The sequence below is a fragment of the Staurois parvus genome, unplaced genomic scaffold, assembly GCF_062004578.1.
Source record: "Staurois parvus isolate SC_StPar_1 unplaced genomic scaffold, SC_StPar_1.0 ptg000099l, whole genome shotgun sequence".
NCBI classification, from domain to species: Eukaryota; Metazoa; Chordata; class Amphibia; order Anura; family Ranidae; genus Staurois; species Staurois parvus.
Window position 1 is genome coordinate 6,265,963 of NW_028317895.1, and position 24,295 is coordinate 6,290,257.

Sequence of the window (24,295 nt, forward strand, 5' to 3'; positions counted from 1 at the left end):
CTGGTGTGCAGTCATGTTGGTTGGAACAGGAAGAGGCCATCCCCAAACTGTTCCCACAAAAGTTGCGACTATGAAATTGTCCAAAATATCTTGGTATGCTGACACCTTAAGAGTTTCCTTCACTGGAACTAAGGGGCCAAGCACAACCCCTGAAAAACAACCCCACACCATAATCTCTCAAACGTTACACTTGGCACAATGCAGTCAGTCAAGTACTGTTCTGGTAACCGCAAAACACGTCCATTGGATTGCCAGACAGAGAAGCACGACTCGTCACTCCAGAGAACATGTCTCCACTGCTCTAGAGTCCAGTGGTGGTGTGCGTTAGACCACTGCATCTGATGCTTTACATAGCACTTGGTGATGTACGGCTTGGATGCAGCTGCTCGCCCATGGAAACCCATTCCATGAAGCTCTCTATGCACTGTTGTGCTAATCTGAGGCCACACGAAGTTTGGAGGTCTTTAGCTACTGACTCTGCAGACAGTTGGCAACTTCAGTGCACTGTGTGCTTCAGCATGCGCTGACTTTGCTCTGTCTTTTTATGTGGCCTACCACTTTCCTGGCTGAGTTGCTGTTGTTCCTAGTTCATGGATGGACTTATTGCACAGGTGACAACCTATCATGGTACCATGCTTGAATTCACTGAGCTCCTGAGAGTGACCCATTCTTTCACAAATATTTGTAGAAGCAGTCTGCATGCCTAGGGTGCTTGATTTTATACACCTGTGGCCATGGAAGTGAATGGAACACCTGAATCCAATGATTTTTCAGGGTGTCCCAATACTTTTGGCAATATAGTGTATGTGTGGACTGGGCACAATGCAATTTCAAAGAGACCACTGCAATTTTCAGCTTGGTTCAGGTGTGATATCCAGTGTCATACACTTTAACAATTCTCACCGGAACTGTTGAACGAAGTCACACCGAGCAGAGCTTGAAATTGCCCTGCAAACAGGCCCCACGCCTATGTGAACACAGGCTATAGGACGGTTGTGTGTAGGAGCCCTCAGGGAATGAAGGGATGGATGGCAAAAAAACTAAAAGGGGCTTAAACCATACTCTATTGACTCTAGTCAGTTACTGGCAGCTAGACCTCAATTGCCCAACGGATAAAATTCAAAACACTAACAATAACGTATAAAGCCATTTATAACTCTGCCCCAAATTACATCACCAAACTTGTCTGCAAATATCACCCAAAACGTACTCTCCGCTCTTCACACAACCTACTACTCTCTAGCTCCCTTGTCTCCTCCTCCCATGCTCATCTCCAGGACTTTTCCAGAGCTTGCCCCATCCTCTGGAACTCTCTACCCCAATTTATCAGACTATCGCCTACTCTGCTCACTTTTAGGCGATCTCTGAAAACCTATCTCTTCAGGGAAGACTATCCTGCCCTCAGCTAATAATGGAATCTTCTACTCTTCCAACCAGTCCATCCCCCACAGTTACTACCTTTTGTACCACTAGCCCCTCCCTCCTAGATTGTAAACTCCAAGGAGCAGGGCCCTCCTATCCCTCTTGTATTGAACTGTATTGTTGCTGTATTGTCTCCCGTTATATTGTAAAGCGCTGAGCAAACTGTTGGCGCAATATAAATCCTGTATAATAATTTTTTTTTTTATTCTAGCAGTGGACTGTTGCTATCAGAGTAAGTAGAAACCTCCAATTCTAGGATCCACTTGTGGAGACAAAGGACACCTTAGGCTACCCCCATCTCTCTGTATAACCCAGGGGCGGACTGACAACTCATGGGGCCCCCAGGTAATAGGGGATCATGGGGCCCGTGTCCTTGCCCAAACTCAAAAAAGCCTATGAAAAAGGTACCAGGGGCATTGCATGGGGCCCCCTACTGACCCCGGGCCCTTGAGCAATGCCCGAGTTTCCAAATGGTCAGTCCGCCCCTGTAACCTGTTCACTACACAGGCTCTGTCCACAGTACAAGCAGCTCTGTCACTCTTCTCCCTGGACTAGAGCTTTTGAAATTTGAAAGAATTCCTCATTCCCGCCTAAAATCTGTTACCATCTGGAATGACGTCTGTCCGTCTGGCCACGCCTTTCTATTTCCAGTAGCGAATCAGGGGCCGCCCCCCGGAGTCTCCGCCCGTTTCAGGAAGCTCCACGGAAACCGAGGGCTCGGCTGTGCTGTACCGACACACCGACCGGGGTAGACGGGACCGGAACCTGGCTGGCCGGGGGATGAGAGCGGAACGGCGGGCTGTGAGGTGTCATAGAACGGGACGGCGGCTCGGGCACGGCTGGAGCGGGGGTGTGAGCGGTGGGCGTATCCTGGGCGGGGCTGTGAGGCTGCTCGGTGTCAGTTACATGTATTGTGTAGGGAAATAATAGTTCCTCCGCGGGCTGACACACAGCGGGCGGCCCCTCAGCCTCATCTCCAGTGACAGCTCGGATCCCCCTGGAGAGCACACAGCTCGTCACTGACATCACGGGCCCATGGAGCAGCTGCCCACCAACCTCCAAGTCCTGCTGCAGGCAGCCGAGTACGTGGAGAGGAGAGAGAGGGGTAAGCAGCAGCAGCCACAGCAGGGTTCCTGCACCCGGATCAGGCAATGGGCCTTCAGTGGGAGAGGCTGCCGTGGCCAATCAGGTTCTCCTTTTCATGCTCTGCTATGATAAAAGCAAGAACCCGATAGGTGGGAAAGCATTGCACAGGCCTGATGGCCTTATATGCACAGACAGTGCAGCCAGATCCCGAGCATTGATTGTTTATCCAATCAGGGCATCCTTTTCAAGCTCTTCAATCTCAAAAGCAAGAATCTGTTTGGTTGCAATGAATAGAGTAGGCCTGATGTGCACAAGCAGAGCATCCAGTATGGGCCTTGCTTGTTTCTATTGGCAGCAGTGAGCCATAGCAGAGCCCCAGACATTCTCCTGATTATTGTACTGCTGATCAGGAATTCTTCTTGCTCCATAGTAAAGGAAACCTCCTTATATAGCCTGGCCCTCATCATTCCCCCTAAGAGATCTGTGTGTCTACACTAAGATGCAGATTTTGTGTGGCACATATAAAGGGGACTTTTTTTTTTTTTTTTATCTGTGGAGAAAAGGAGTGATCAGCATTGGTGACAATGTCATAAAATGTAGGAAAATCTGTAGAGGGCTGATGAGCACTTGACAGGCTGCTATTTGTTTTACTGGCCTAGTGTGATCATCTGATTGTATTTCCTGTGCACAATCTATAGCACAGCGTTCCCCTGCATAACATATCCTTGTTTACGTCTGTTTTGGAGACCATCCCGTCACTCCTCCCTCTGACTTGTGGGACACCCTCCTCCGTCAGATTTCTTTGTGTGTTCTCTATCCGCCCTCCCTTTCATATACTCATCTCGTTCTCTTCTTCTGCGGTTGGTACTGCTAAGACACTGTGCATTATTTTTACCATTCCTGTCTGTCTTACTGCTAAGTCCCTTTATTGCTTAGAAGGTAAGTAAATGACATGGTAAGGAAATATATTCTGATTTTTAGTAGCCAACAAACTGTTGAATTTTCTTAAAGAAGAAATCCAGGCAAATGTTTTATTTTTCCATGCAGTGGAACTGTGCCCCACTCAGCGCAAGACCAGTGCCCTCATGCTAGCGGTCTTGTGAATGGGCTGTTTCTGACGTCATCACGCCCATAGACCAGCTCCAGACTTGAGGGCAGCAGGAACAGTCCATTGCTGGATGTGGGGGAGCACAGTTTTCCGGAAGATTGGAGGAATAGGTAAGTATAGCTTTACCCTGAGCCCCTAGGCAAAACAAGCACTTAGCCCATGCAATACGGGCACAGCCCCACTGCGTGGGAAAATAAATTTTTAATTGAAGATCTGCTTTAAAGTGGTTGTAAAGGTTAATTGTTTTTAAATCTAAAATAAACATTATATTTACCTGCTCAGTTAATGGTTTTGCACAGAGAATCCCCAATTCTCCTTTTTTTGGGTCCCCCGCTGGCGCTTGTGGCCACTCCCTCTTGCCAAGCTGCTTGTGCTAGGGGCACTCCTGCGTGCTCGCTCCCGAGCCAGCTCTGTGTGTCTATAGTACACACAGAGTGTGGCTCAGTCCTGCCCCTGCTCCTTTCTCATTTGCTCCCACTGCTGTGTCCCAACCAATGAGGAGAGAGAGACTCAGGAGGGCTGAGGCTCCTGTGCACATTGCTGGATCAAGATCGGGCTCAAGTGAATATTAGGGGGGCTGCACACAGTTTTTTTACCTTCATGCATAGAATACATGAACGTAATAAACCTTTACTCTTTACAACCACTTACTGGTATCATGTTGCTGCGGCTCAGGGCCCATTCACATCATATGCACTGGGCAGCCCTAACACATAGACAAGGCAAATTGCCTTATGTTCTATTGTGCTGTGTTGGTGCATCCTGAAAAAAAAAAGTAGGATCTACTGCATTTTTGCACTAGATTTCAATGCATTCATAAAGTTCTATGAAATGTAATTTTGTGACATTTTAATAATTAACAAAAAAAAACCCAACATCGTAGCATTGCTCCTACATAGTGCAGACCAATAGGATTGCCTTTTAAAGTGCATATTGTGCTGTGTGAATGGTCCCTGATATCACAGTTCTTAATGTGGACATTTTCCTAAATTTCACATCAACATGCATGTCTGCACGCTGATATGAAATCGCACTACATTTTCCTGTTAAATTTTATTTTGTTTTTTTCTTTTGCTTATCCACTGGTTCCCCTGAAGGCAGTGATGACATGGCCGCTGACTACATAGATGCCCCTGGAAAGGGAGCATCATTATTGCCTTCGATGAAGTGTGTGATATCATGCTCTTTATCTCTTGCATGCACTGTATCACAGACATTTTCATAATGATAGCGTGGGAACAGGGACTGAGGCAGGACAACAATGGGTAAATATGGGGAAAAAAAGTCACAAGGATATAGGTATGTAACATTGATTACTCCCCCCCCCCCCCCCCCTATTCATTTTCAACAGGCTTATAGAATAGGGGAAGGGAAGTGGGGTCAGTGGGCAAAAGGCTACAAGGAAAGTCACATGTAGTTTTTTGGAAAACTGGCTTGCATTTACATGGCATTCACTGTGGCTTGTTCATAGATCTGTAGTCTGGGCATTTGTCCCTGAATACATAGGGCCCTAAACATGGGTACCACTCGGTTTGGTGTTCAGCCCCATCCAACTGCAGCCTGCAACAGACTTTGACAGTATGCACTGGAGCTGGATGCTGCACCTGCCCCTCCTGGGCACATTAAAACACTGGGAGGGATGCACAGCAGCAAGGGTCCTAAAACCAAAATTCAGGCTATACACACAGATAAACTGCATATTTGAGGGTAGTCCTGAGATTTATACAGCTTTGCCACACTGACCATCCCTGTCTGGCAGGGCAGATCGTCCCTCCCCCAGGTTGTGATTGGGCAGTGAAAGGAAACAGACTGATGAGATCCTCTCTTATCTCTTTATTCTGCTCTCTTCTATCAGCATGTCTCCTGTTAGCAGGTGAGCACACTGCAGCAACAGATTGATGCCTTGGGTTGTTTCTTCTTCTCGCAGTCTGAGCTCTGTTTGTACAGGGACTGCTGGAGGCTGATGCCAGGTAAAATTCAGATACATACCCTGCTTGCATTAAAAGAATACATTTAGGGCCTGTTCATGCCACTGGCTGTGCTGGAATGCAGCCGCAATAGTAGAGCCAATGTGCTCATCTCAGCACATCACACTGTATCATTTTTTTGTTTTTTTAAAGCAAATTTTATTGAAATGTAACAAGTGAGTATTAAACCAAATATGTAATATATCGCAGCTTCCCAATCGATAGATGTGGTGACTGCATTCGGAAGGCCTAAAAAATAAAACTAATGCAGCCATCACATCTAAAATTTGGTAAGCTGCAATGTAATAAATATTTCCTTATGGATTTAATACCATTTCAAGTTGTATTGGCTGCAGCGGTGGATTGTGGTACAAAAAAAATACTGCATGCCAAACTGGTAGGAGACAAAGCATTCTGCCCAGCGCAGTGCCAGCACACCTGGTATGAATGGGCCCATAGTGATGTATAAAGTGGAACTAAAGTCTGCAGGTACTCACGTCTTATTGGCGTTTTCCAGGTGAAGGTCTTTGGCCATCCTCATTGACCATCAGGGGTCAAGACCAGCTCCTTTGCATGTACTCTGGAGTAATTTACCCCAGCAAACATGCACCGTTCTGGAAATGTACACTAAGCTAAGCAGGCACGGTTCAGTGTACATTCAATCGAAGATTGCAGACAGACACATTAGTTTATTTTATTGCAGAACGGACATAGCGGGGTTTATTTACTAAAGCTGGAGAGTCCAAAATCAGACTCCCTTCTGCATAGAAACCAATCAGCTTCTAACCTCAACTTGTTCAATGAAGCTTTGGCAATGAAACCTGGAAGCTGATTGGTTTCTATGCAGAAGGGAGTCTGATTTTGGACTCTCCAGCTTTAGTAAATAAACCCCAGCATGTCTGATCATAATGTTTTTAAATGTAAGTTTAGTTCCACTTTAAAGGATACGTTCACCCATAGTAATATGTTACACCCATATTCAGGATGTAACATGTTACTAAAGCAGCAGCCTCACAAGCCCCCCATTCCCCCATTATGACAGTGGGCAGGGGATCCTCTCCCCGCACCCGCTGGCACAATTTAAAAATAGCACAGCTATGTGAGGCTCCACTCACACAGCCACATCATTTATTCACAGCAATCTGTGAATGAATTACTGTAAGTATCGTCTGCCATCGTGGCAGATGGCTTGTATTTCTCAATGAACTATGCGCGTGCTGGTGAACACTCTCGTAGTTCATTGGACTTCAGTAGCTGTCTCTATGAACAAGAGGTATGGGCAGAGAGCTGTACGAAGATTCTACAGAAGCCTGACATTGCACCTAAGATCTGCTGATAAGGTGAACTTATCCTTTAATGGTTACAAAGCTGCATTCATTGTGTTGTTCTGCCTGGAGCTCAGATTGAAAGTGATCAGCTGCTAGGGAAAAAAAAGGTTTAATATGCCCAGTCTGTATAGGAAAGGACGTATACCTATTGCTTTCTACACTGAGTTTATCACTGTGTTGCAGAGATAAACCTGCTGCAGTATGGTTCCATCTACTGTCCCTATGTCATTACAGGACACAGTATTGATGAAGGGACAACCCCACAAGTGTGTCGGATGCTGATTTTTCAGCCACTTTGGCTTTGCAGCAGACCTAATATTGGTAACAGAACAAGTCTTTTCATGACTGGGCTTTTTTTTAAGCTTTTGTAGTTCTAGCAACAGAGATAAGCTGGGTATACGCCATGTAGAATTGTGTTTTTTTTGTTTTGTTTTTTTACCAGGTGGTTGAACGAATAAAACTCACAGATCCATGCAAGCAATGTGGATGCAAGGATCTGACCTGCTGCACTATTGTATTCTGACATCAATGAAGGGGAGTATAGGTGGTTGACGGGTTGTTCTTACAAGTGAACCTGTCACTTGCTCTGAATAGGCAAAGTAACAGATTCTCTTGAATAATTTTCTTTTGCCAAAAAAGGAAAAAAATCTATTCTGTACTGTCAACACAAGATGGTACTACTGTCATGGACTTGATTACTGGAAACAATTTTGCTCTAGTCGCGTTTCTTTTTTTATGTATTCTAGTATACCGTAAAATGTTCCTTTTTAGTCAGATTTTGAGCATCGGAGACTTTTATTTTTAAACACTTGCTGTACATGATGCCTAGTTTCCACAACACTTGAAAACTATATATTTAATTTATCCCTGATTATGTAAAAATGACTGTAACAAGGCTTTCTTTTTCTTGCAGAAGCTGAACATGGATATGCCTCCATATTGCCTTGCAATACTGCCACTCCTGGGAGAAGAAAACGACAGAGAACAAACAGCAATCCAGACAGCATTAGGTGAGCATCCCCAGAAATGGCACGTTGTGCAGCTTGTATAATCAGGCACTGAGTGATAGAGCACCACAGGCTCTCGTATTCTAAATTTCTATGTCTGTCCTGAGCCAGTAGTAAATAGGGAAAATTTAGGATGCAGTCCTTCATTTTGCAGCACAAGGCAAAAGCCTCTGTAGATGTTTGTGTACTAATTTAGTGTTAGTGACCATTTCCAGTTTCTCCATTTTGTATCGTCGATTAAAGGATAAATCACCTTTCGTTACATGGTACACCCATATTCAGGGTGTAACATGTTTTGATCAGACCATCCCCCGATCCCTGCTTTGACAGCTAGCGGGGGATCTTCTTCCCCCTTGCTAGCTGTCAAATTAAAAAAAAGTGGATGTGTGGGACTGCCCCCACACAGCCGCGTCACTCATTCACAGTTATCTGTGAATGAGAGACTAGGTCTCAACAGCCTTAGTGGCTGTCAGCTTGTAGTCCTTAATGAACTACCATGGCGCTGTGGTAGTTCATTCATTCTTCCTGTCCGTATATTTGCTTGCTCGTACATCCCGTACAAGCAAGCAGATATTTATTTCAGGTACTTATATAGCACCATCAATTTACGCAGCGCTTTATATATTTTTATTTATATATATATATATATATATATTTGTGTGTGTGTGTGTGTGTGTATATATATATATATATATATATATATGTATATGTGTGTGTGTGTGTGTGTATGTGTATATATATATATATATATATGTGTGTGTGTATATATGTGTGTGTGTATATATATATGTGTGTGTATATATATATATATATATATATATATATGTTGTACATTCACATCAGTCCCTAACCCTCAAGGGGCGCACAATCTAAGGTCCCTAACTCACATTCATACATACACATATTAGGGCCAATTTAGACAGGATCCAATTAACCTACCAGCATGTCTTTGGAGTGTGGGAGGAAACCGGAGGACCCGTAGGAAACCCATGCAGGCACAGGGAGAACATACAAACTCCAGGCAGGTGATACCATGGTTGGATATACTGATAGATCTGCAGGAGACCTGCATGGCTTTAGCAATCTGCTGATCGTTGGTGGAATGAGTTAAAGGCTCCTGCAGACAAAAATAAATGCACCTTTTTTTTTTTTTACCTTCAAAAAAAAAGTGCATTTATTTTTTACTAAAAGGTGAGCTTATCCTTTAAAGGACAAAGGAATTCATAAAGTTTGTTTATGCTGCCACCATTAGGAGGATTAGATAGTAGATAACAGAAAAGTTTTAAGCCAGCCCCAGTATAACCCCTCCTTTACCCAGCATGCTCAGTTTTTTCTAGTGTCCAGGAAGATAATGTCTGTTGCCTGCTCTGCTGAGAAAAGTTTTTTTTGTTTTTTTTCAATCATGTTTCCTCTACAACCTGTTTGAGCTGGTTTACATATGCAGTTATTTGATTTAGCAATTGCTCAACCATAGCTTTAGAATCTGTACCCAGACCCTGCTGGATTGGTTGACTGTAGGGTTTGGCTGCACTAGGGCACTAGGTTCTGCATTGTTGCCCCTTCCAGTGCCGCAGGGCACTTTCTGGGTCCAAAGATATGGCACAATCTCTGAAGACTCACTTTGGACATTGAGTCTATCCAGAAATGTAACCTTTGGGCGCAGGGCTCTGCTTTGCGAGCTTTTGCAGATTTTTGTGTACTGTGTAGGTTAGCTGCAGGACACTTTTTGGGTCTTGAGCTGTTACACAGGCCTATGTGTGACCCTGTCTCTGAAGACTCGCTTAGCTTGACAAGAATTACTCACTGAAGCGTCAGAAGCTACCTCGCTGTTTACATCCATGAGCACCTTTTTAAATCCCCATTGCCACAGATTTTACCTTGGTAAGAGTTAAGGTTGAAGGATAGATCACTAATGTTATCTGCTGGCTGGAGTGCTGCACCCTCCATGCTCCTTTTTTTTTTTTTTTTTTTTTTCCCCACATTAATCCTAGAGGAAGCACCACCTTGATGCTGCTCCTGAAGCACCACATGGATCTCCAGTATGATTCCACTGGCATCTACATTGACTTGGTCACTTCTGGTTGCCTGAAAATCAGCACCAGTTCCCTTTTATTTGTGAGTACTTGAGGCCTTGCCCCATCTTTGACCTAGTTTCTTATGGCCATGTGGCACAACATGTATTCTCCGAGACTAACAGAAGAAAGTCCTGCTTTCATGGATGACCTCAGACTAAGGGTGTGGCTCTGGGGGCATTTACCCTGTTTACCTAGATGGAACCCGAGACCCCTGTTATAAGGCTGTCATCTGTAGCATCTACTTCAGCTCTGTTGGGCGGAGCTGAGACTTCCCCTATGCTTTCAGGGACCCTTTATATCTATTATGGACGACTTCATGCTCTCTGGTGCTATTACCTACACAGTCTCTCTGTCCCTCCAGACCCCATAAATAATTTCAGACCTGCAGTTCCTGTTATCGTCTCTGATACCGCCTATATTGGGAGAGGCTGTTTTGGGGTTCACAGCAGTCTCCTGCTGTTTACTCATAGGGCTGCTTCTGACTTTAATAATGCAGTGCATATCGCTGTTGTATCTGAGATGTCAACCTGTTGTTTCAGACCTTGGGTCTTTTATAGCTCCAAAGACTTTAAGGCATTACTTTATGTGAAGTGTAAATGCCCTGAAGGGTCCTCGGCCCCACCTGGGAATGGGCCAGAACAGTTCTCCTTTAAGAAGGGATTTACAAGTTGGTGGTCGGTGCATTCAGGTGATGCACTAGTGAGATACCATTAAAGGGTCAAAGGTATACTCTCCTTTCTGGACTTAACTGACAGGAAATTGAATTTCCTTCTTGGATCCCAGCTTGAATTAACTGGTTTGGCCCTCCGTCCTGTGTTGACAGTAACTTTGATTGGTAGAACCAAATCAGAATGGTTAGAAATCCTTAGAGGGGATCCCTCCACCACTGGGTAGGCCTATGTTATGTAAAGCAGTTGGAGTGTCTGGAGCCTTGTGCTTTAGTTGTAAGCCTCTGAACTTCTGTCTCGCATAGAACTGATGTCTGTGCAAATGCACAGGGCACTCTGGCTATGTATGTGGGACACTGATCACTGCCATCTAAAGAACAACTCGGTTAACCCTTTGTCAAGAGCAGGTCCTAAGAGGCAACATCTTCCTCACTGTCATTAGCAATGCCATGGTGGTGCTCAAATGTACTTTTACCTGAGCACAGGAGATCTGCGAAGGGTTCAGAGGAAGCCCAGCCTTGTCCCTCCTCTGCTTTAGCAGTAAGTACTCGGACCTTCTGAGCTACGCTCAGGCTATAGGGTCTGATGCCAGATGTAAACTAAGGCTAATTTCACACTAGCTTTGTTAGCAGGTGTTAGACAGTCATTTGGGAACGCTCCTCAAACGCCTATGAAAATTCTACACATGGCAGCACACAGTGCCATTCACACTGAAGCGTTAGCATCGCATCGTGGCAAAATTGATGCCTCATGTCGAGTCGGGAGGAGTTGAGCCTCCCATTCAAGACTATGGTGACGCTCCTCAAACGCCTGGAAGGCTTAATTCTTCTGTTAAGCCTTCTACATTAGAGTGCGCCCCCACTTCTACTAGTGGGAGGTTGTTTGTACATCTGGATGCGTCCATGATGTATTTGGTTGCTCAAGATACCCCTTTTAGTGCACACGCTAACTTTTTGGATACAGCATCTTATTCAGCTCCACCTCACCATGTCTCTTATGCTGCTGCACATGACTGTATCTACCCAGGTTTCCTTGGGTTGCTGGGATCCCTCGTTCCTGTTCTAGTGGGTACTTTCCCTAAGGAGTTATCCCCTACAAAGACTCTCATTTCCCTGTTGACAAGAATTCTGCATTCTTGGATAATGTTGATCCACTCATAGTACTGTGCACAGCTCAGCATTTCTCTCACCCAGAGAGGGAACATCCAAATCACAGAGTCAGCCTGTACCAGTTTAGTGCTTTTTCTTGGTATCCCCACTACAGACCTTATGTATGTAGTCTTCCTTGTGGAGGGTTCGCTTTTTGGAATCTTGCAGCCAGAATTATTTTGAAGAAAACTTTGACCAGATTGGAGCCTTACAGTTGCCTAGTGTCGCTGACAAAGGCTACATCTTGTAGGTCATTGGATGTTTCTTTAACTAATTGGCAAATTTCCTCTTTCCAGTTTGGGGGTGTGTTGGGTACTGAAAGTTTGCCCTCCCAACATTGTTTGTTTGTCCTGCTCTTGACTCTTTGTCTTTACCTTTGGAATTTTCACTGTGACAGGGCAAGTGACCTGGTTCCTATGCTGTTCTTAACCTCATGGGCTTCCTTAGAGACACTATATTGCTTTCTGGCTTTTTTTAGCTTGAAGTTTTTACATTTTGGAGAAAGAGGTTTGTGCATCTAGGTGCACCCCATGTTTTACATGGCCTTATGTTCCCCTGGATTGTCAGCAGACAGCTTATGCTGGAAACCGGTTGGGATAGTGCACTCTTTGAAGCTTTTATAAGAGCTGATCATCTGCAGTTGGGCCCATTTACTGTGGCTGATCCACAGTCTTTAGTGGAATCCTCTAAAGATCCCTTTCTCAGTCCTGCTCATCATCAGGTAAATGTTTAGCTGTTTGGATAAGGTTTCTGCACCTCGTTCCACGGCTGTGGGCACTTTATTGGATTGAGGTGGGTCATATAAGTCATAGTTCCATGTTCTGGATCAGGTAGGTGGGTTCTTCAGGGATTTCCTGTCAGGCAGAGTGACACTACCAACTGTTTTAGTAGATGGGTTGCCCATCTTCCTTGTCTCCAATCAAGACCCATTGTTGGGGTTCCTCCTTGAACCCTATCTTCCCTTATTCAGTCTAGCTTACTTCAGGAGCGGTACTTTTTGCAGTTGTCTCCAATTTCTAGGATTCTTTGGTTATCCCCATGAGATATTATACTGGATGTTGTCTACTTTATATATTGCCTAGGGCAGTGGTCGGCAAGCCGCGGCTCGCGAGCCACATGCGGCTCTTTACAAACTTAAATGCGGCTCTTCTGTGTGCCGGGCGCCCGCTCCCCTCCCCTCCCTCCTCTCGGGCGGCTGCCCTAAAAGTCAGGACTCTGCAGCTGTCAGGATGTAGGCGGGGCAGCCAGGATGTAGGCGGGGCAGCGTGACTAACTCCTCTCCTCTCACAGTCCGCTCTGAAGACCAGAACGGCGCGGGAACACAGCGAGAGGAACGCGCGGAGCAAAGGTAAGTGAATTGATACAATATGGGGGATGTATTACTATATGGGGGATGTATTACTATGGGGGATTAATTACTATGTGGGGGATGAATTACTATGTGGGGGATGAATTACTATGTGGGGGATGAATTACTATGTGGGGGATGAATTACTATGTGGGGGATGAATTACTATGGGGGATGAATTACTATGGGGGATGAATTACTATGGGGGATGAATTACTATATGGGGGATGAATTACTATATGGGGGATGAACTACTATATGGGGGATGAATTACTATATGGAGGATGAATTACTATAGGGGGGATGAATTACTATAGGGGGGATGTATTACTATAGGGGGGATGTATTACTATAGGGGGGATGTATTACTATAGGGGGGATGTATTACTATAGGGGGGATGAATTACTATGGGGGATGAATTACTATATGGGGGATGAATTACTATATGGGGGATGAATTACTATATGGGGGATGAATTACTATATGGGGGATGTATTTTCAGTTTTAAAAATGTGGCTCTCAAAATAAATTTCAATCGTGGTTTTGGCGAGATTTGGCTCAGTTGAAAAAAAAAGGTTGCCCACCACTGGCTAGGGAGATTGGGTGTCTGGTCAGCCATCTTTATTCCTTCTGTAAACTTTCCTTCTTTGGATTCTGGGGTCAGAAGGCTTGGACCTTCTTTCACTCATAGATCAGCTGGTCTTACTTGTGGACCTGTGTTTTTGTCCAGCATCCCCTGTAAGGATCTGATTTTGATGCAGGAAAATTTTCTAGAGTTATAGTTTTATGATCTTATGATGCTCCACTTGGTGGTTGTTTTTGAACACATCTGTTGCTAGTGCAGGCTTAGTGTCACCTTCAGTGTAGTCATTCCCTTTTGGTTGTGATCCTCCCTTCCAGCTCTGAACATCAGGCTGATCCTCCGTGATCTTCCCTTGACCTTTGGAAAATCTTTTTCTCCTGGAGAATTCACCCCTTCTGGTTCAGATTCAAGCATTGGTACTTCGGCTTGTCCTCTGTTGCAGACCGTTTCTGATTCCATGTTGGATACATCCGTGTATAAAACAAAAACAATAGTGAAGTGCTCCTAATTACAAATACTAAGATGCAGTGTTCAGTGATCAATCAAAAAAATAAAAAATTTCCAGAAAAACAATTTCTTCAGTGCATAATGCATGTAATAAAATTCAACGCGTATTTATTTCAGGTACTTTTATAGCGCCGTCAATTTACGCAGCGCTTTACATACATATATTGTACATTCACATCAGTCCCTAACCCTCAAGGAGTGTATAATCTAAGGTCCCTAACTCACATTCATACATACACATACTAGGGCCAATTTAGACAGGAGCCAATTAACCTACCATATTATAGAAATCCTCACTGCATGTGTCAAAGCCAGTATTTTAAATACAAAAAAATATATATCTAAAAGTCTGTCAATTAAAATTGATATGTACAGAGTTTCAGAAAAAATCCCACAATGTGTATATAAAACACCTTCGCCATGCCTCACAATCTTCTTAGAAATAAACTCCATCACTGTGTGTAAATGGCTATACTCGCACCTTAAGAGTGGGACCTTTCTGCATTACACAGAGGCCAAAACTGTATTTGGGTTATATCCCACCTCCCTTCCTGAGTGTTCTATTAAGGCTTTAAGGGCATCGAAGTCCTCGCGTGTAGGTCGTTTTTCTTGTAGACTCAAAAGCTCATAATAGACGAAAAAAAAACCTCAATATTGAAGAAGAAATCTTTTAACTTTATTATGCTAAAAAAATGTGTACACCCACAGCATATCTCTTTAAAAACAGCTCTCACAGAAGTACACATGGATTAGCAAACCAGTAATCCATAATGGCATCAGAGCTCTGTCTACCATGATGGCATCATAAGCTCCTCCCCTACCAGACTTTAATTCATGTATTTTTTTTCTCTGCAGGTCTGTTCACAATGAGCTAGAGAAACATAGGTGAGTAACTACGTAATACTAAGCTTCTATAAACTCACGTTATCAAAGGGCTTTGTAGACCTGTGTCTATAGGTGCTACCTTTTGAGGTGCTAGCTCAAGGAGCCCCTTCTCCCAGTTTTAAAGAGAATAAGCATTGTTTTTTTTGGGTGCAGGCTTTATGGCTGTCATCCCAATCCCTGCTTCAGTATCAATTATGTCTTTGACCTAGAATAGGGCACCACTGGTAAAATGGTTGTGCCAGGTCAGTGAGGATGAAAGCTGTGGAGCCTGCACTTCTACAATGCCAAACAGCAAAGGCCGCTTTATTTTCAGGTTTACTTTTAATTCTCTTTTCTAAGCTGACCCTAGTAGCTTTAAGGCTTTCTTAAAGGACGGCTGTATATTTGTCCTTAACCACTTCCCCACCGCCCTATAGGAGATAAACTGCAGCAGGGATGTGCAAAATCACGTATATATACGCGATTTTGCATTTCCGGGTAGGGAGTGCACATGAACTACCCGTGGCTGTCAATCACCGGGTCGCGGCCGGTGATTACCTGCCGGCGCCCGGTGATTACCAAGGATCTCCGACGGGGAGGAGGGCTGCTTTGTTTACCAACAGTCCTCCTCCCTGTCGGCTCAGGCACACTGCTCTGGATGGCTGTGCACATCAGTCATCCAGAGCAGTGTCCGTGCAGTGAAGCACCAACACACCGCCCCCCAGTAAAACACGGTTAACCCTTTGATTATCCCTCATGTTAACCCATTCTTGCCCAGTGCTATTAGTACATTGTCAGTGCTTTTTATTAGCACTGATCACTGTATTGGTGTTATTGGGGATGTCAGTGACACCAAGTCCGTTCCCCCCAGTGTCAGAATGCCTGCCTCAGTCCTGCTATAAGTCGCTGATCGCCACCATTATTACTAAAAAAAAAAAAAAATTCCAGTATCTATACCGCCATTTGTAAATGCTATAACTTTCACGTAAACCAATTTAATTTACACTTATTGAGATTTTTTTTTTTTTTTTTTTAGTAAAGACCTGTAGCAGAATACATTTTGGCCTAAATTTATGATGAAATTTATGTTTTTAAATGTTATTACTTGACATTTAATAGCAAAAAGTCAAAAATATTGTTTTTTTCTCAAAATTGGTGGTCTTTTTTTGTGCGCTATAAGAGAAAAAAAAAAAACGCACAGGCGATCAAATACCACTGAAAGAAAACTCAATTTGTGGGAAAAAAAGGACGTAAATTTTGTCCGGGTGCAGCGTTGCATGACTGCGCAATTGTCAGTTAAAGTAACAAAGCGCCATAACGTAAAAAACTGGCCTGGTCAGGAAGGGGGGTAAATCCTCAGGAGGGCAAGTGGTTACATAAATTCCCACATGTCTTCCCCTCCCCCTTTCCCAGTACATCCCACTATGGAAAATCTGTACTCAAAGCAACTGCTGGAGGCTGCCATGAGTACAGTTTTCTCATAAGAATGAATGCAGCTATGGTACATGTGTGCAGTACAAAGTGGCTGTTTTTGGGAGAAAGGCCATGCAGCTCTGGGTGGGGCCCACAGTGAAGATCAGGGAAGTATTTTCCTTAGTGAGATGCACTTAGGGGGTGGGGTAAATTTATTTAAGGGCAATTGTACAAAATACAGTTTTACTATAAGGTATACTCCATATACTGCACACTCCGTGCAGCCATTCAGAATTCTTGGTGTGTGTCTATGTCCGTCCTGAAAATGTCAGATTTAGCTACAGCATGATTGTGACACATCTTTATCCTCTTATGGTTTTCTGATTGCAGGAGAGCACAGCTACGGAGATGCTTGGAACAACTGAAGCAACAAGTTCCTCTGAGTGTGGACACATCACGACACACAACACTCAGCCTCTTGCACAGAGCCAGACAGCACATCAAAGTGAGTCCATGCAACAGTGGTTTTCTGTGCCCAAGTAACATTAACAGATATCTGTACAAAGGTCACAGTGAATTAAGAGAACTAAACCCGAGAATACAGATTTATTATACTGCAGCTTTCCAATTTTTAGATGTGACTGCTGCATTAGTCTTCATTTTTTAAGCTAAGAACATTTATGGCTTGTACAGAAAACTAGAGCTCTTGCCAGAAATACAATTTTGTTGTCACTTCCTGTGAGCTAAACTGAACCAAAAGAAAAAAAATATCTGATCCTTCTTCTGTAAACTAGTGTTCTCCCTTTCCCCCATGTCATGGAGATGGTCAAAGGCAGGCATATATAGCAACCATGGCTTCTTCTATAGATACAGTGGAGAAGTGATTGTAGCCACCAGGGATGGGAAATGTGTTACTTGCAGGATTACCAGCTGAACATAAGGAATAAAAGGACTGAAAACTAATTTCATCCACCACAACTAAAGGCTGATAAGTTGCAAAATTTCAAAATTTTACATTTATATTTTTTTGTTTAGATACAAATTCAAGGTGCAATCATACATCATAATTTAAAGGTGTTCCAAAGGTGTTCCAATATGGCCCCCACGCCAGAAGTGACGTCACCGCGCACCCGGAACTACCTCCTCGTGTACCGACGCGTTGTGTCACGTGACTTCCTCAGGGTCCTCGTATTGGAACACCTTTGGATACCCATGGAGTACACCTCTAACATGAGGTGATACGAAGCTGTATACAAGAAGGAATTACATCTTTCTTTGTCTATCTATGATCCGGGGAGAGTATTACTGTACTGCATGGAGGCTTGGAATGAGGAGCGTTCATTTCCTTGAGGGGAGCCTGTGAGGAATCTGCCCTTATCAGGATTGGTATGATCCTTTGAGCGAGCTGACCCTGTAGGGTCGAGTTAATGAGGTGAGGGGCCACTCAGGTCACTGGAGGATTGATCACGGATTATACACAGTCACTTGCATGACAATTGAATGGAAGCACTTTCATCAGATTATATATAGTGTATATATATGCACTGTGTGTGGACTGCTTTTGAGGTTTATATTATTTTTGAGAGTCACTGTTGCATTTTTTGTGAATCACTGTTGGAGTATTTATCACTTGCACTTGCTATATTCCTTTAGTGGGAAGTCACGTGTTGCACAATTTTTGTGTGTTATCCCCTTCTTTGAGTGTTTTTTTAAGGGGATTGAGTGTGTCACTACACTGTTTATTATTTTTATATATATTGTATATTTATTTAGCGCTACACTTTTTTGTATTAATTTAGTCACTTCACCTAATAGGTAATAAGGTTAGTGTCAGCGGCTTCTAGGGTCAGGGCTCTATTTCAAGCGCAGGAGGATTTTTCTTTATTTCTTGGTGTATTAGACTTTGAGTCTGTTTTCATGTGCCTACCTCCTGCTCTGATCTGGTCCACTAAAAAAAAAATGGATGAGGATCTGTCCTCTTCCGTTTAGGCTGATTGAAAGGTACATGCATTCCTATGGACAGGTGGGTGTAAACAGACTTGTGTCTGTTTACACCCGCCTACTTCTGGGTCCGATGTGGTCTGTTAAAAACAATGGACGGGAACCGTCCTCTTCCATTTAGGCGGATCAGCTCGGAGGGTAGTCGGATGTAAATGGACAGTAGAGTCTGTTTACACCTTGCTGCCCATTGAGCAAGGTGGGCTTTGTCCATGTCCACTCTGCATAAACTGAACGGACATGGATGTGTCATCCACTCACTCTGCTCTGATCAACAGGTGATCTGATCCCCTGCTAATTGGAACGGAATCCATTCTGTGTGAAAGAGGCCTAAATGAGATTCACATGTTCGCTCCTAATAAATAAATATATTTATATTTAATTGTAACCAATTTAAATACTAAATGAAGAATGTTAAAGACCACTCCACCTCTGGGAAAAGAAAATCCTCCCTTGCAGTGGGGGCTGCCCCTGCATTTCAAGAGTCTAAATGCTTGTTTACATCTTGGGGCAGGGAAAAGCACTTTTCCATACCTGATCCTCTGCTCCTGCAGCAGCTGGAGCTCTGCTATGCTCCACCAGTGAACTGTTCCTTGGCACCCTCATGTCCAGTGCAGGACTAATGGGCCCTGCATCCGTTTTTATGAGATGTAGCAGATAGTGTGGAGACCGATTTTGTAGCATGGAACATCGGGTAAGTTTAAAATGCTTTTCTTGTCCTAGACCTAAACAAGCATTTGACTTGTGCAACGTGGGAGGGCAGCCCCACTGCAAGGGAAGATTTTTACTTTCCTGGAGTTCAGCTGTAAAGAAAAGAAATTACTTTATTTGTAATTCAATATCATGTCCTGGGTAATTTTGTTGATTTTTTTTTATTGCTGACTGGGAGAAATGGCAGCAAGTACAGCATTTGTGCCTTTTTTTTTTTTTTTAAGAACTGGGTGGTAGTTCTCCAACCGTCTGGGTTCTACCCCCACATTGCCAGTAGATCCCCAGTCCTTTTACTGAGGTTTTACTGATGTGAGATACTATCAGGCCCAGTTCCCAGCTGAGATTTTTTTATTTAGGTTTAGGTATACTTTTCATATTTGGTTTATGGAGATGTGAGACTTCAATTCTGTCATTTTGTTTTAAGAATTCCACAGTTTTTATTTGAAATGGTAAATGCAAAAATTCATAATTCTTGAATATTATTTTTACATGTTCTTCTGTGCATTTTGATTACAGGAATCTGAATGTTTGCATTTATTACTATAAATCCACCTTTCTCAACCAGGGTGCCTTGAAGTTTCTTCAGGGGCGCCTTGGCAAAATGTCTAAAAATTGCCAAAACTTGTATACAAGCCAGCGGGTGCCTTCTAGTTACACAAAGCCACAGGTTTTCATTGCATACCATTACGACCTTCTAGCCGCCGGCATCCTGACAACCAATGACATCAATTGATAAGGAGGATATCAGCTGCCTGCACAGCATCCTTGTTTGACCCTCCCCTGCCCCTCTCCATCAGCGCCGGGGTCACATTAGCTGAGTGATGGAGGAAAACTGAGGGAGAAGAGAAACATTGGAATATTAGTCAGTACCAGGGTGTAAAAGTGTATTTGCTTTGGAAGAATAAATCACCTCTAATGTTGGGTGTCTTATGTGTGTGGATGTTGCTGCGTTATACAAAACTATTAGAATAGTTGTTCACATTTTAGAATGGGGTGCCTTATGACTTTCCATAATTTTAAAGGGTGCCCTGGGCATGCCCATAATTTTAAAGGGTGCCTTGACTGAAAAAAGTTTGAGAAACCCTGCTGTAAATAATGCTGATAGCCGATAGATCCGGTGCATTGCCATACATTGTGACAATGCACAAGCGTGAATCAGTTTCAGCTTCCAAAAAAAACAACTTTTTAACAAAGTAGTTAATCAATTGGTGTTTTGCTTACTTGTTTGATACTCTTTTGCTGCCTTCTAATAATAGGTAACTTCCTTTGTCCATAGCTAAACATGCTGAATGGAGAGTTGAGAAGGTGGAATACAGTTCCAGACAGGAAATGTTATTCTGATAAATAGTTTTTATTAGTTTACAGTGATAACAGTGAACAGCTATACACTTTTACTGGGTTCATATAAGCACTCAGCACACATAATATAAAGGATTGTTCACATCGATCACAGATGAATGTAACCTCTAACCATTATCTAGTTTCCTATAACATAGAGTGCCCATAGGTTCTGTACGGACAAAGACATGTTCCATAATAGCTAACCCAATTGTTCACAATGAAACACAGTAAAAGAGAGAAAAGAGGAAGAAGAAAGAGAAAAATAAAAAAGGAAGAAAACCTGTTCTGTCAAAAGGTGAACCCGTCTGCTTCGTCCTCCCACAAGATCCTTTAGAAGAACTATTTATTGTTCACCAGAGATGTACTGTAACCAGGGGTGACATGTTTTTTCAAATAAACACATCTTTAATTATCAGCCATTTTATGACTGATAATTGGAACTTTTGTTCTTGATCATGAATGTGACCAAAGGGAAGCATGGTTATATTAACCAATCGGAGAAACATTCTGGTCACAAATCTGTATGGAAACAGCTGCAAGAAGAAATGGTGGTTATGCCCTCCTAACTAGGGAGACCTAACTAGAGGGCATGAACAATTGCAAGGTCAGGAGGGTATTAAGCAGTGCTGCATCATTATTTGTGTAGTGAGATTCCCAAGTATTGTAAGGATTACCATTATAAACAAAAATCCCTTTTTTATTGCATCATTTTTCTTTTGTAGAAGTTGGAGGATCAGGAGCTAAAAGCAAAGCATCTTAAGGAAAAACTGAGATCAGAACAGCAGAGGCTCCGCCAGAGATTAAAACAACTTCTACCCTCCAATGGCACTGAACGAATCCGAGCTGATAGCCTAGACTCCTCTGCCTTATCATCTGAGAGATCAGATTCTGATCAAGGTAAGTACTGACAAAAAAGGGTAGGGATGGTCCAACTCTGTGGTGTACCACACAAGTAACTTACAGCATTCTTCTTTTTTTGTTTGCAGAGGATTTGGAGGTTGATGTGGAAGGAATAATCCTGAATGGTAATGAAGGAGACCTCTTTGTGTCTTTCAGTGCTGGCATGGAGCACAGTTACTCCACTCCTGCTCATGCCTGGTTATGACAGCAGCAAGCATGCAAAGACTTCTACAGCAGTAACAAGTTTTAGCTAGCAATCTCGGTAGCAGAAACACTTGTATTTTCTCTCCAAGAAGTGAGGGTGCAATGGTTGCATTAACTACCCTATTGTACAGGGGAACCCAGTGTTTTCATAGCAGCTATTTTTAAATCGTGGACTTCTGCTACTGTCTTTATATGTTTATTTTAGACTCTTGGTAAGTACTTTTAAATGGTGGGGTATACGCCAGTAATGCTATGGTCACTGGATACTTTCTGTTCAGCTACACCATTTAGTTACATGGATAAGTTTCAGGTCATTAGTTAAAGTATATATTACGAGCTGTGGGGCTGGACAGCTTTCTTAGAGAAAGATGTTTAGATACATGACCCTGACTGGACTATCTGGCCCAGAAGACTTGCGGTCAATGCTGGAAGATGACCTTGAGCATTAAGTAACCAGCAACTGGTGCTACTGTGATTACCTAACTTATTGTACAAAATCAGTGCTAGGAAATCTTTTTCCACCTCTCTGTGCACTGGTTGCACTCCTGGATGCGTGTAAAGAAGCACTTAATTATGTGTGCACTTGAAGAAGCACTATTAAAACATCTTTATTTTTGATCCTCAATCTGATCACTTGGATGATGCAGGACACCTGAAGATTTTGTCAATGCCATTCTTGCATTCTCACACCAAATAAACTTGCATAACCCTCTGCAAAAAAAAAAAGATAAAACTTTATAAATCATCAATTTTTGCATTGTATTTTTAAGCCTGTGGGAGGGGTTTCGGTGTTTACAGAATGGATTTTAAATTGCGAAACCTTTTCAATGTTACCTGTGCTTGCTGAAGAAAGCAAGCATCTTGCTCAGGCCTGGACTAGCTGTTTTATTAAGACACTTGGAGGATAATGAACTGTCCTCATTCCTAACAGGGACTGAACAATCTTTATACCAGGTGCAGCCTACTTACATTCCGGAGCTCAGCTGACATTTTTAATATACAAGTGTCGGCACTGAGCAAAGAGATCTGCTTCTCTAAATAAGCTTTTTATATTGTAACCTCTATTTTAGTAAATGTGTTTTGTTCTGTAAAATTGCTTTTGTCTTATTTCTATACACTGGGTGTTATGTCGTATTTTTCATGTTCATCTAGTCTTGACCTTCCTAATATTCCAGTGGGCCAAAGTAACTGCATTGTAGCTAATGGAAAAAAAAAAAAAAAAGCAGAAGCTCTGACATGGACATAAGCCTGTTTATGGGCCAGTTCACACCACTTACAGTCCAGTGTATTGTTTTTTTGTTTTTGTTTTTTTCTACATCAAAAACATATTGACAGTAGGTTACATGGTTTCCAATGGCATAGTTCACATCAGTGCAGTCAGTTCCACTGAACTGTACTGTACTGGAACCAGGGCTGTGGATAAGGGGGTATCACCAGTCCTGCTGTACGGGCCCAGGCCAGCAGGGGGTCCCAGGCAGCTCGGCGAATCAGATGTGCACAGGGAGGGTGAATGGCAAGATGGGGGGCAGTTGCTGGAGCCGATCACCTGTATGGCTTTCTCTACAGCAGCTGAAAGCTGGCTTCCTCTCTTCTCCCTCTTGCTGGCTTTAAGCTGCTGCAGCGAGAGCCGTACAGGATCAGTTCCAGTAATTGCCCCCCCCCCCTCCCCCCAGCATACCCATCACCCTCCCTGTGCACCATACATTTCCCCCTGCTTCCCAGGCCCCTCCTGTGTGCCCCAAATCCCCAGAGTGCTGTTGGCTTCCCTCTCTTTTCCACTGGCAGCTGCAAGCACACAATATGTCACATTTACCAGCCCCTTCCTTTCCTGAATGAATACAGTGAGTGATACATATCGGTCACTCGCTGTGTTCATTCCCAACTCCAGCATAATAAACTGTGCATCAAAAACGCGACAAACGCATCCGGACTGCATTTCTATGGTGTGAACTGGCCTTAAAAATCCTAAAATGTTCTGTTCTGCACCCTCTGGAATCACTGGATGATTTTCTCTTACACGGAGGCAGTTATCACACCACCCATCTAGACTATTATCTGTACACAGTATATTAATACACTGCTCAAAAAACTTATAAAGGAACACTTTGAAACACATCAGATCTCAATGGGGAAAAATCTCATGCTGGATATCTATACTGATATGGACTGGGTAATGTGTTAGGAATGTAAAGATGCCCCATCCTTTGATGGAAATGAAAAATGATCAACTTACAGAGGACTGAATTCAAAGATACCTTGAAAATCAAAGTGAAAAAAATTATGCAGCAGGCGAGTCAATTTTACTGAACTTTCATTGCAGCAACTCAAAATAGTACTCAGTAGTTTGTATAGCCCCCACGTGCTAGTATGCATGTCTGACAACATGCTCCTAATGAGACGACGGAGGGTGTCCTGGGGTATTTCCTTCCAGATCTGGACCAAGGCATCACTAAGCAGTCTGAGGTGCAACCTGGTGGCAGCAGATGGACCGAAACATGATATCCCAGAGGTGTTCTATTGGATTTAGGTCAGGCGAGCGTGGGGGCCATTCAATGGTATCAATATCTTCATCCACCAGGAACGGCCTGCATACTCTCGCCACATGAGGCCGGGCAT

At 43.3% G+C, this 24,295-nt stretch overlaps 1 protein-coding gene across 2 annotated transcripts; it reads left to right on the forward strand.

The window, feature by feature from the left end:
* The first annotated feature begins 2,114 nt into the window (after positions 1 to 2,114).
* Positions 2,115 to 22,772, forward strand: MXD3 (MAX dimerization protein 3). 2 transcript variants are annotated; one of them, XM_089671147.1, is made up of 6 exons: positions 2,115 to 2,527; positions 7,825 to 7,921; positions 15,104 to 15,133; positions 16,916 to 17,030; positions 21,298 to 21,472; positions 21,562 to 22,772. In XM_089671147.1, the coding sequence occupies exons 1-6, from the start codon at positions 2,458 to 2,460 to the stop codon at positions 21,678 to 21,680; spliced, it is 606 nt and encodes a 201-aa protein (XP_089527273.1). In that variant the 5' UTR covers positions 2,115 to 2,457; the 3' UTR covers positions 21,681 to 22,772. The 2 variants fall into 2 exon arrangements, with proteins under 2 accessions (XP_089527273.1, XP_089527274.1); XM_089671148.1 differs by lacking the exon at positions 2,115 to 2,527 and adding an exon at positions 5,565 to 5,586.
* The last annotated feature ends 1,523 nt before the right edge of the window (positions 22,773 to 24,295 follow it).